The sequence below is a fragment of the Prosopis cineraria genome, unplaced genomic scaffold, assembly GCF_029017545.1.
Source record: "Prosopis cineraria cultivar Desert tree isolate PC_DT_omini unplaced genomic scaffold, ASM2901754v1 PC10, whole genome shotgun sequence".
NCBI lineage: Eukaryota > Viridiplantae > Streptophyta > Magnoliopsida > Fabales > Fabaceae > Prosopis > Prosopis cineraria.
This window is the reverse complement of record NW_026555341.1, coordinates 941831-955798: the sequence shown is the minus strand read 5'-3', so window position 1 is coordinate 955798 and position 13968 is coordinate 941831. Positions and strand designations below refer to the sequence as shown.

The 13968-nt window shown below is 28.3% G+C and overlaps 1 protein-coding gene across 1 annotated transcript; it reads left to right on the top strand.

Annotated features, from left to right (window-relative positions):
• The first annotated feature begins 2458 nt into the window (after positions 1-2458).
• LOC129321334 (26S proteasome non-ATPase regulatory subunit 4 homolog) lies at positions 2459-7226 on the top strand. Its single transcript, XM_054967074.1, has 10 exons — positions 2459-2633; positions 2775-2888; positions 3243-3348; positions 3864-3978; positions 4072-4281; positions 4373-4685; positions 5458-5581; positions 6065-6168; positions 6250-6318; positions 6891-7226. Exons 1-10 carry the CDS (start codon positions 2622-2624, stop codon positions 6939-6941), a joined length of 1218 nt encoding a protein of 405 aa, XP_054823049.1. The 5' UTR covers positions 2459-2621; the 3' UTR covers positions 6942-7226.
• The last annotated feature ends 6742 nt before the right edge of the window (positions 7227-13968 follow it).

Here is a 13968-nt window from a genome sequence, read left to right as displayed (position 1 = left end):
AAATATAAAATATATATTTTTGATATTTAAATGATGCATAAAACTCAAATATATGGTATTTTAGTATCAAATGATTGAAAACTTAAAGAATTAACTAATATTTTATATATTTTATAAAAATAATTTTTTTATTGTGGTATTCGGGCCAAGTTCGAACCCGATCGGGCTTGGCCCAAATTTTTTTGAGAGCCCGAATAGGCTAGAATATAAAAAAATTATATTTTTTAAGCCTGGTTCTAACTTTTTTTTTGGACAAGTTTGGGCTTAACCTAAGTTATTGACTCTAATTTTAATTATTTTAAAAGAAAAATTACTTCATCTAATAGTTTAAGATATTGGGTGTTCCTCATAGAATGGCTCAGGAACAAAAATATACATTTACCTTACAAAATAAAGCATTCAAGTTTAGCTTTTTCATTCATGAGTTCTGCATCTTGTGCTATCCTGATTCCAGTCCTATCCTTTTTAGGGATGTTTAGATTGTGAAGCATATAGTTTTATTTCAAAAGGTTATTTTCTTCCCTTCCAAAATCATAATATACTTATACACTTGTATAGAAGTTTAATTACAATAGGAGGATTGGCTAAACATAATAGTGATACCGTATGCAATGAAAAATAATAATTACATAATAATAATAGCTGGCCGTTGCGTTTACAAAGAATTTGAGACAAGTCTAGTTATGAAAATAAAAAAGTCTGACTCCCTAGTATGTATTGCATTAATATTTTTAAATATTTTCACTCATATAATATTTTAATTTTTTAAAAATAATTAGTATTTCACAAATTGTAAATTTAAATTAATTTATAAATTTTTTTATTATATTTTAGTTACGAAAGAGAATTCTAATCAATTTTTTAACTTAAAAATGACTGTTTTAAAATACTAACTATAAAATTACAAAGTTATTATTTGTGAGTGCTGAGAGAATAATTTACCTTGACAATTTGAGACTGCCTAGATTGAATGCTTATTTTATGTGCTAAATCTAAATTTTGTTTTTGCAATTTTTATTTTTAAAAAATTAATATGTAAGTAATTATTTTTATATTAAAATAAAAATATATAAAATATAAAAAAACTTGGATTTCTAAATGTTATTTGGAATTGGAATGGAATTATTATTCAGGTTAAAATGAGCGTCTCATCCTCAATGGTTTTTTAAGTATGGGTTCAATCTCATTGAGGACGGAGCTCTGGGCTTGATCGAGTTTTGTCATGGCAATGGGCTTAATCGAATCACATTTCATCCTTTTTTTCCCCCAAAGATTTCTTTCTTTTCCTCTCTCTCTCTCTCTCTACATTTGAAGGATTTTTGAGAGAATTACATTAAAATCAACAATGAATCCTTTAATATTTAATCGTGTTGTTTGAAACTTAGAAGTTGCATGTGCCTGTTTGAATAGGTGCCAAAATCGATTGTATAAACTAAAGTCATAGTTTTGGTCAAAATCACTTAAACATTTCCATTTTCATATAATGGATTTTTTGTATTAAAACTATCATTTTGCTATAAGTTGAGAAGACTGGCTTATCAAAATCGATTTCAACATTGGCTCCCTTTATCAATTGTCAAAAAATTTTGCCTCCTAGGAATACCCCTTCAGCAAAATTTCAGATATCCTTTGAGTTTCAACTCTATTTTAGCTAGTTGTATATTTTGTCCTCCTATGTCTTTCTAGCAACCGACTTACCTCTCCCACCTTTTGTGAGTTTCAAATCTCCTCTCATCTCTTCATCATCCTCCAACCTTTTCTGTCGTATTCTAATTTGCTTTAATCTGTCTATATCAGCAAGTCTGTCATCTCTCTTCTTTGATCTAATTGTGCCAGCGAGTTCATTGCCTCTCTATTATAATGTGCTCATATCTCATATATGGTTGCTCGTCCTTTGCTGTTGGTTATTATTGTTTTTTTAAATATGCCTTTCTTGATGAGTGTCGTGGGAGTGGATGTTACAATTTACCACAGTGTCGGATCCCTAGAGGGTGAAGGGTTTGGCATCTTTCTCTGATTTTCATATTAACTACATTTTATTTTGTACATGTTGTTTAATCAATAAATTCACAAAATTTATATTATTATTGAAATTAACATTAACATATTCTATTCATTAAATAGGGTTCAACAAATTTTAAAATATTATATATGATTTTATCAATATTTACATCTTAAAAAACGATGTCTTTTTATGATAATTCGTACATTTAAAATTAATTTTGAACTGAATCATTTAAACATTTTTAATTTTATCAAAATTAGTCTTAAAAAATATTATCCAAACACATCACGTACTAATATAATCAATTATAATATAAAATTAAAATTTATTATGGTAATTTTTTTTTTTTGTATAATTAATCATATACCCAGCCGAAATGAAAACAAGCCTTGCATAATTCTCCTGTGTGTTTCGTCTAAACGGAACTTTGGTGTCGCCGTTACTTAATGGCTCCGTCAGCAGGAGGAGGGTAGATTATCCATGTTAACTGGAAGCAACCCTCTCTAGCAAGGAAACCTCAGCTGTGTTTCGCCTTCGTTTCTGGTACAATTCGGAGAACTGTCTGTCTATAGGGTGCGGACTCGCTCTAGATCGTTCGCTCCTAAAATCTACGACGATGGTGCTCGAGGTAAATCTCTCCTTCCCGTGTTCTTCTTCGCAACGAACCCTAGCGAACCTATTTCTCGTTCTTTTCTTTTTTTTAGCCTATCAAAGTAGGGTTTCCATATTGTTGTTGGAGCACTTTTTCATTAGATCATTTTCTTCATAGGCAACAATGATCTGTATTGATAATTCCGAATGGATGCGTAACGGGGATTACGCACCTTCTCGATTTCAAGCCCAAGCAGATGCTGTCAATCTTATATGCGGTGCCAAAACACAGGTGAAGTTGATAATGAATGTTTATTCTCTTTGACACTTCTTCATTCTCTGTTTACTAATTCTCCTGGTTTCCAGTGAGCTAAAAGAAAACATGGTATTATTATAGGTGGCTTGTAACGGGGCGACTTAATCATTAATTGTTGACGATCTTTTTTGTTAGAAATATGTTCCGTCCTGTAAATTTTTCCTTCTCAAGATTGACATACTATAACTTTATTTAAAATTTCATTTTGTCTGTGGATCATTCCTTCTTGACATAGGAAATCCTTGTTACAATTATAGTTGTACTTCCGACATACTTTTTCGGGACTTATTTGAACTCTGAATTCTGATGAATATATTTACTGGTTCACAGTCTAATCCAGAAAATACAGTCGGAGTTCTCACAATGGCAGGGAAGGGAGTTCGGGTTTTGGTGACTCCCACCAGTGATCTGGGCAAGATCTTAGCTTGCATGCACGGTCAGTTTATATTAATTGAGTGCTTGTGTCATTACTACTCTTTGTCAATTGAAGCATATGCATTATTTTAACTAAAGCAGTTGAATCTAGGATCCGGTTCCCTTATCAAGATGGTGCCAGTACTTCTACACCAAGAAGTTGCAATATTTCCTTTTCAAGTTTTGTTTCTTCTTGTTACAAGATGTTGCCTCTTTGTTTTCCATTTGATGATGGCGCACGTTGATTGTTCCACTTCAAATGCGATAAGCTTAGATGTTAAATTTGCCTGTGGGAATATATATATATATATTTTTTGTTGCCTTAAGCCTATTGACCTCGGTTTTGATTTTAGCAGCTATATAAGATCATTTGTTGAGGTGCATGCTTATTTGTGGGTTGAACTTTTGTGAAACTCACATCTGTAAATGCTAAAAATGAATTGCAGCAAATTTGCAGCTGATAACATGTTTTGCTCTACTTACACTCTTCTGTTCACGTTGAAGTTTATTTTTAAAAATCTTTTACTTGTAAATTAGGACTAGAAATAGGTGGGGAAATGAACCTAGCTGCTGGTATTCAAGTGGCACAATTGGCTCTCAAGCATCGGCAAAATAAGAAACAGCAGCAAAGAATTATCATTTTTGCTGGAAGGTATGCTTGGCTATATTTTATACTTTTATATGTAATCACATTTTCTGTAGCTAATTGGATTTTTCTCTAATACTTCCCCCCATTTCCTTTTAGTCCTGTCAAACATGAGAAGAAGCTGCTGGAGATGATTGGGAGAAAACTAAAAAAGAACAGCGTAGCCCTTGACATTATCAATTTCGGTGAAGAAGATGAGGGCAAGACAGAGAAGCTGGAAGCACTTCTTGCGGCTGTTAATAATAATGATACAAGCCATATTGTCCATGTTCCAGCTGGTCCCAATGCTCTTTCTGATGTACTTATAAGGTTTGTAGATTGAATATTTAATTGTTTGTTTTTCTCGAGTAAGAAGTAAAGTTGTGATTTTGAATATTTATGTAACATTGTTTTGTTGCAGTACACCTGTGTTTACTGGGGATGGGGAAGGTGGAAGTGGTTTCGCTGCTGCAGCAGCTGCAGCTGCAGCTGGTGGTGTATCTGGTTTTGAGTTTGGTGTGGATCCAAACTTGGATCCTGAGTTGGCTCTTGCTTTAAGAGTTTCAATGGAAGAGGAGAGGGCCAGACAGGAGGCAGCTGCAAAAAAGGCTGCTGAGGATGCTGCCAAACAGGAGAAAGGAGATGAGCAGCAAGCTAGTGCACAAGATGCAACAATGACAGAGCGAACAGGTGCTGCAACATCTGAAGCTGATAACAAGACAAATGATTTGATGGTTGGTTTCTTTTCTGCTTTTAGCCATGTGTACCTATTATATGCTTTCTTGGGATGTAGTTATGTCAACACATTTGATTCAATGAATTGCAGGATTATATGATTTGATATGAGAAATGGAGCCATTTCCATTTCCTGCATACCAACTTCAATTTGAATTTGACTTGCTAATGTGGAGTTTTTGTTTTTGGCCATCATATTACTGCCATTTTTTCATTGCCATCACGAGCACCCAGAATTAAATGCCATTTATTTTTTCCTTTTCCCTTCCTGGTGCTATGATATAATTGACCCTTTATTCTCACACCCATGATTGTCAATTTATCATCATGACTTAACATATCTTTTATGGTGACCCTCTACTTTCCACAATCTGTTTGTTCTGCTTTTGTGACATTATTAGTTTATGCGTCAATTTTGTTTTTTTTCTCTAGCTCACCAGCAATGTATTCGTTTTATGTGATCTTTTGGGAGCGATTAAAAATAATGTTGGGGAGAATAAATGGGAAGGTCTATCTTGCCCATTCTTAGCCTTCCCTTTCACTTCAGCAACATTTTTCAGCCATGTGTTCACAAGTAAGACATTAAAAGGAGGAAATATTTGAGACTTATTAGTGCTGTTTGAAAGGTGTCTTGAGGGATGGGATCTGAAGTGTTAGTGCTTTCTTGTTTTACATATGTATATATGTATTGAAACTCGAATTTTCCTTAAATAGAATTGAACAATGGTAGTAGTACTTTTGCTGTTGAAACTGATCTTCTAATGGAAACAGGATGATGAGAATGCTCTCCTGCAGCAGGCGCTTGCAATGTCAATGGATGATCCTGCCATTAACCATGACTTAAGAGATACAGATATGTCTGAAACAACTGCAGAAGATCCTGATTTGGCGCTTGGTTAGTTTTTATGCTGTTCAGGAACTCTTGATTTATGCTTGAGATAACTTGCAACTCTATCCTTTACTTCTGGTCTCTTGATTCATGAGAAATGCCATGTGGTTTCATTGCTTGGTGATTGAACTAATTACCAACTTGAGAAACATGAAGCTTGGATTGGTGAGGAAAGATAGAGGGTATCTTGTGCGTGCCTATAGTGAAGAAGAGTGGATTAACTTTTTAATTCATTTGGGTTATGGGACTGAGTTTTTAGGACCTCATGGCATCATCGTGTTGCACAGGATTGCTTGGTATGCATTTATTTTCTCAGGTCATGACCGCATACTTGCTCCTTAGTTTGACCTAAGTTGAATGGTTGTATTGTAGTATTCTCAGCTATGAGAAGCCGAGCATGACCTGGACATGGGATCTAATTGATTTGCATCTCTTCTCAGCCATGGTTGCCCTGCTTTTTACTGATTCTTGGTTATTTCTTGTTTGTAGCCCTGAAACTGTCAGTAACAGACAATACAAAGGATTCAGCAAGCCAGTCAGACATGAGTAAATTGTTGGCTGATCAGTCCTTCGTATCTTCTATCCTTGCTTCAGTATGTCTGATATGTCCTGTATTTTTCTTTGTTCTTTATTCTATATGTTCCATACTAAGTAGTCATTCATTGCTATTGCAGCTTCCCGGGGTTGACCCTAACGACCCATCTGTCAAAGATCTTCTGGCCTCCATGCAAAGTCAGTCTGAGGTGAGTCTTTTTTTAAAATATTGGATTGTGAAGGACTTTAGCAGAAAAGTTCACTAGAAACACAATTGAATTTGATCAGCCTAGATGAACTTATTGCATTTGTTGATTGTTTATATATATATACACATCATATTTTTGACTTGAAGAGAATTTTGCCTGATGAGATCCTAATATGATAACATAATTTTTTTTTTTATAGCTCAAAAGAGAGAAAGAAAACATAGTGCCAGATTCTTTAATAAAAACGATATATAGATTTTTTTTCCCTTTTAGAGAATTAATCTTTCGTTGAGCTGTAAAAAATTTCTTATGATGATTTTTTATCGGAAAATTTGATTGTGTGTGTGTGTGTGTGTGTATACAAAAACTGCCTAGGTTGCGTCCCAATGTTTTTGGAGTACTAGTTTTTGGTGGATTTTCATGTATAAACTATAAGATAGGAAGAGATATGCAAGCTACACATGCTAGTAATAAGTATCTATCACACATTGCTAGCATTTTTACATATTGGTGGTATTTTGATATATTGTATGCACTGCTGCTGGTCTCCTAATCGCTTTTTTAATAACCAGCCCCAGCAGAAGAATGAAGATAAGCCGCCAAATGAGGAGGAAAAGAAATAATCTTGTGGATTTTATTCTCCATGTCAGGCTTTATATTTTGTTCTTCTGATAGACAAATTTATTAGCATGTTGGATGGTGGTTCAAAATAGGGCACTATTTGGAACTGAAGTTTGGTCTCATGACTGAGTTCTAGATGATTGTGAAAGTCACGCGTTGCTGCTCGCCGTGCTTTGCAACGTGGTCTCTCGGGGAGGAACATTCGAACCATTTTTATGGATTTCAATGTCATCTTCAAATTTATGTAGATCCTTCCGAAATTGATTTATATTGTTTATTTTGGTTTTCATGCTGGCCATTTTATGCAGGTGGATGCATAATTTAATTTTAAGAACTCCCCCCCCCCCCCAAATTTCAAGTGCAAAATGTAGTTATACGGCAGTTAATTGCAGAATAAAATGTATCATTTAAAATTTTAATATAAACTGGTAAAAAATTTATAAAATAAATATATTTTTGAATTGATTTTATGACATTATTTTAACATGTTTTATTCTTGTACTTTTTACATTAAATTTTAACATTTAAATAACATATTACACGGGGGGTATGCGCAATTTAACGAGATGTTACTTAAGATTTCCACTTGCATGGGGAAAAATATTTAAAATAAAATGAATTTTGATTTATTTTTTTTATTATGCCCGATAAGAATCCTAAAATCAAACAAGTGATTATTTATATGCATAGGTTAATAAACTTTAAAATGAAACATGTTATTTAAATTTTAGTTTATGTGAGGATGACGTATCTTAAAATTACATTTTTTTTATATTTTTAATGTACATGTGGTAACAAATTCTGAAATAAGTTGTATGATATTGAAACAAGAAGTTTATATTCTTAATAATCGCATGTAGAAAATTATCAAAAAAATTTATGTAGGAATGAAGCCAATTGTTGTTCACTTTTTTAATTATGCGTGCGATGGTAAATTTTAAAATAAAACAAACTGTTTGTATAGAAAATAAACAAATTCTAAAACAAAACATGTTTTAGAATTATGAATTGCATGAATATAATAATTGTAGACTAAAATAACTAATAATAATAATTTATAGACTAAAATAAATTATTATCTACATTTGAGTATAAATAGAGAAATTTTTTTAAAAATCTTTATTAAAATCTTACTTGTCCGTCTTATTTTAGGGTGAATTCATTAAAATCTTGTTGCTTTTCTCTTTTTTCCCCTTAAATCAAACAAGTCTTCAACACACCCGTGCAATCCAGTTCAAGTTATTTCCAATCAATCCCACAAATTGCAAAGCTCTTTTCGGTTGTGTGTTTTTTTTTTTTGGCCAGTCTTTTGGGTTGTGTTTAAAGCCTGTAATCACCAGTGGACTTGTGATAAAAAAAGCTGACCCTTTAAATTATCCTCGTGTTACTGCAATGAAGAGTTATAACATACTCCCTCCATTAAAAAAATATAAGATATTTTTATTTAAATTTCATCCTCAATAAAATAATTATCTACTTTTAAATTGATTCTATCTTTTCATATTTACCCCTATTAAATATCTTATAACAAATATAAAGTCACTATCAATAGGGGCACTTTTGAAAAAAAAAACAATAATTACACTTTAAAAGAATAAAATTTTTTATATTTTTAAACATCTAATTCATTAAAAAAAATCTTACATTTTTGAACAGAAGAAATAAATGTTTCATTAATTTTTCAAGTAGTCTCATGCATGTATAGGATGTTAATTATAAATCACTTTCAACATAATTTATTGAAATTAAAAAAAATTTTAAATTTCATTAACTCTATATTAAAATTTTTAAGTTTTGACATCTACTCTTAACAAGAATAAAAAAAATTATTTTTAATTTTGGTTGTATTTAATAAGGGCAAAAATATAAAGATAAATATAAAAAATAATAAATTATTTTATAAATAGGATAAAAATTAATATTCTTTCTTTACCTTATAAATAAGATCACATCAATATATCTTCAACCTTTTTAGAAGTGAGTTTGTGTAAATAATATTGCTGAAAATGTATACATTGGGTGTGAAATTTGGTAACCTTGCTATTAAGAAACACTAATTTCACTTCAAAATTCACCAATTTCAATGTTGACTAAATTATTTTTTTTAAAAGAAAAGTTAAAGCAAAAAAAAAGACTTTGCCATTGATAGGATCTTCCATCTCCGTCGAGTCTCCAAGAAAGGGCATTTTTATATAGCAGAAAATTTTTAAATAAATCAACCAAAAATTTTGGTTAATTTTTAAAATCATGAAAATTTGCAATTTTTCATCATAATCCTTATAATTGCTGTTCTCTCCCGTGAAGGGAAGAAAAAAGCATCGATCCATCCAGGAAATCTGGAATTTGAGGTTGAAAAAGCAAGCCTTTGATTTAAGTTTGATGATGTGATCTTTTTTTATTTATTATTCGTTAGATTCACCAAAAAGTCATACTCCAAGCGCTTGATTTTTATCGCAAAATAATTTCAAATTTTGCGTTTGTCCTTAAGAGAATAAAACTATAAATAATAATTTTTTTAGTTTTTCAAATTTGATTCAATTATTAGTTTAATCTCTACAATTTAATTTTATTTTTGTTTAATACCTTAATTTTTTAAAATTATAATGTTAATCTTTAAAGTTTTAAAACGTAATTAATTCTTAAATTAATCTAATGCATAAATTATATTAATAACTTAACACACACACATCTCTAACTAAATGAAAATAAATCAGTCCTTAAATGAATTTAATTTTTATCCATGCAATATTTTATGCTGTGTTTTGTTCTCTTATTTTCTAAAATTCTTTAATATATCTTTTATCTAAATAATTATGCTTCTTTAATCAATTTATATAACTTCTATCAATATTCTGTTATCTATGTTAGCATATATTTTCTTTAAACAATAATGATCAAATTAATACTTAAAAATAGTTTAAGGTATAAATCAATAAAAATTAACTCTAGAGTACCAAATTAATAATTGAAGTAAACTAGAGATACTAAAAGTTTCATTATTCATATAAAACTGTTAACAAAAATAAAAAGACACATATTCAATTTAAATCTCACCGCCACTAATATTTTCTTATAGATTTGTTTTTAAAGAAACTAGACTGTTTCTCGTGCGCTGCATAAGTTGAATTTAAAAAAATTGAAATAAAGACTTTAGATATTATTTATATTGACACATTTAAAATTGTTAAAATTTTAAAAATTTTTCTATTTAATCATTTTTCTTTTAGAATATTTTGTTCATATACATCTTATTTTTGTTTCTCAAACTTATAGTAAATTATAAATATAGTTTGAAAAGATTAAATTTTTAATTATTTCATCATACATGATTATGGTGTGAAAACTTTTAGATAGGTATCCTTTCTTTTTTAAAAAAAAATGATGTAGAAAATTTGAATTATGTATTTTTTTATATTTCAAATATGTAAAACATGATTATATTTGCTATTTTGATTTCATGTTTACAGCATATTGTCAAAAAAATTATAACACAAATGTTTTGTCATTAAAATTGTATATAATTATATGTCTAATAACTTAAAAGTAAGAGAATTAATCTTTGTAAATTGTTAAGGTTTGATATAAGAACACTGTAAGTAATAATATAAATATAGCTAAGTAATATAGATAAGCACTCATCAACAATATGAAAAAGTTATACAAATTGATATATTTTTATTCCATTTTGTGGTAGTGGAATACAAGATAATTTTCTATTGTCCAGCACAAGTGACAACAAAGCTGCTCGCTAAGAGGTATAACAAACTTCCTTAGATACTTCAGCCCATGTCATTGGCACTCCATAAAAAAGTTGAGACAAATGGAATTATTGTTCTTGTGAAACTTAAATTTTTATATTTAAAATTTAATAATGAGATATATAAATTCTTAAAGACAAAAATTGAAGAATATTGAGAGATGCCAAATAAATAAAAAAACTAAAACGAATGGAGTTATTACTGTCGTAAAACTTGAATTTTATATTTAAAATTTAATAATGAGATATATGAATTCTTAAAGATAGAGATTGAAGAATATTAAAAGATACGAGATAAATAAAAAAGTTGAGACGAATGGAGTTACTGTTCCCGTAAAGCTTAAATTTGATATTTTAAATTTAATAATGAGATACATGAATTTTTAAAGATAGAGATAGAAAAATATTAAAAGACACGAGATAAATGGAAAAGATGAGATGGATGAAGTTACTGCTCTTGTAAAATTTAAATTTTATATTTAAAATTTAATAATTAGATACATAAATTCTTGACAGAAACTGAAGAATATTGAGATATGCGAGATAAATAAAAAAGCTGAGACTGATGGAGTTACTACTCTCGTAAAACTTAAATTTTATATTTAAAAATTAATAATGAGATACATGAATTCTTAAAGATAGAGACTGTAGAATATTAAAAGATACGAGATAAATGAAAAAGTTATGACGGATGGAGTTACTATTCCCGTAAAACTTAAATTTGATATTTAAAATTTAATAATGATACATGAATTCTTAAAGATAGAGACAGGAGAATATTAAAAGACACGAAATAAATGAAAAAAATTAGACGGATGAAGTTATTACTCCCATAAAACTTAAATTTTATATTTAAAATTTAATAATTAGATATATAAATTCTTAAAGATAGAGACTTAAGAATATTGAGAGACGTAAAATAAATAAAAAAGTTGAGATATATAAATTCTTAAAGATAAAAACTGAAAAATATTGAGATACATGTGATAAATAAAAAAGTTGAGATGGATGGAATTATTGTTCCTATAGAACTTAAATTTTATATTTAAAGTTTAATAATTTGATACATGACAAATAAAATGAACTAATAAATGAAGAGAATTAAAGTTTAATCAAAGTTAATTGATTAATAGAATTAAAAAAATTCTGATCAATTAGTGATCTTTTACAAAATTTGTATATACATATTGATGATTTGATGCAAATGCAAATGTGACCCGGGAGTAACAATCTGCCAAACGTTTTATAGCCAGCACATCACGAGTCTCATCAAATTTTAGCTACATAACGTTAACAAATAGTGATGATCAGGGGATGATGATGATAAAAACCATGGACCCTGATGCTTTTTTTGTCCTAAATTATAAAATACATTGAAAAAAGATTATATATATTAATAAAATTTAATAATAACATTTTATAAATTTATTTTTTCAGAACAGAAATATAAATTTTTAAAAATATCATTTATTTAATGTAATTTTAAATATATAATTATTGCAATTCTTTCTTTACTTGAAGGCTAATATTTGAAAAGTATTGCTAATAAAACTTTATTTTTATTAAATTATCTTAAATTTTAAAATAATGAAATAACTTTGAAGTTGTTTTATAATTTGAGACAAAGAGAGCATATAGTAAAATATAATAAATTTCACCATTCATAAAACAGTGAAATTATTTATTCAGATTTAAAAAAGTAAAATTAATATTATTGTAACACATATCATCGCCTTTTATGTTCAATTCAATTATTTTGTCAATGTTTTCTACAATATATTTTGCTTTGCCTGTCATTTTTAAAACATGTTAGACGGTGAACACTATTATTTAAAATTATTTTTATATTGTATTTTTATGATGTCATATTAACATACTTTATATTCATATAATTTTCAAATTATTTTTTAATTTTGTTCACAAGTAATCAGTTTAAAAATAAAAAAGGTGTTTATATTTTTAGCATGTGTAGAAGTAAAATAATTTTTCTAAAAAAAGTTGTTTTACCAGTATAAACTTAAGTGAGGTTGATGTAATTCTATTTGAGGTATGATAATAAAAATTTAAATTCAATTCACAACTATCTTTTACTAGATTCGACTTTTCTGTCAGTAAAAAATAATAATAATAATAAATTATTATTGAAATAACTTATCATGTGTTTGTTGTGCTGATAAAAAATACTACTGATATCCTTTTTATCAAGATGCAATGTTTTTTTTTTTTTTTACAATTTTTAAGTTTATCATGTTTTTCTACTTTATTTAAAAAAAATTAAAGCTTACCTGATGTCCTGATCATGACTATTAACATTTAATACAATTTTTATAATATCATATTAGCATTTTTTTTATCTATGACATCATATTAACAAATTAACATATTTTGCAATGTATTTTTTTGATAAAATATTAACATATTTTTTATTCATGTAATTTTCAAATTCCCTTTTAATTTCTTCATGAATAAAAAAAGATGTTTATATTTTTATTATGTACAACAATAATAAATTGTAAAAATTACTGAGTTATTATTAAAAATTAATGAGATGTACAAGAATGATAGTACTTATTATTTTGTGAGTTTTACATGTTTTTTGAGTTTCATATGAATGACTTTCATTTCTTTTTTTCCCTCTCCAATTACTTCATCCTGTATTACACTAAAGCATGTAAATTTGATATTTTAATGCATATGCTATTATTCTATGAAAGATCCCCCAAACTCAAAGAGCAAATACAAATATTTACTCTATTATTTTTATTCAACTATTGTAATGATTTTTACACAATATTTATCTAAGGGGGGTGAAAATTGGTTAGAAAAAAATAAAATAATAATAATGTATTGTGGCCTAATAAAATACTCTCTCTGTTAAAAAATATAAGATATTTTTTAAAAAGTTATATGTTTAAAAATGTAAGATATTTTTAATCTTTTGAGGTGTAATTATTGCCTTTTTTTTCAAAAGTGCTCCTATTAATAGTGACTTTATATTTATTATAGAATGTTTAATAGAAATAAATATAAAAAAATAGGGTTAGTTTAAAAGTAGATAACTACTTTTATTAAGGGTAAAATTCGATTAAAAATGTCTTATATTTTTAAACGAAGAGAGTACCATACATTGCATGTAAGAGTATTTTTCTTTTATGAAATGACTGTCATATTTTATTAAGTTAGAACTTCTCATATATATATATATATATATATTAATACGGATAAAAAAAAAGATATACACCCACATAATATCCAGACACAAACAATAAAAA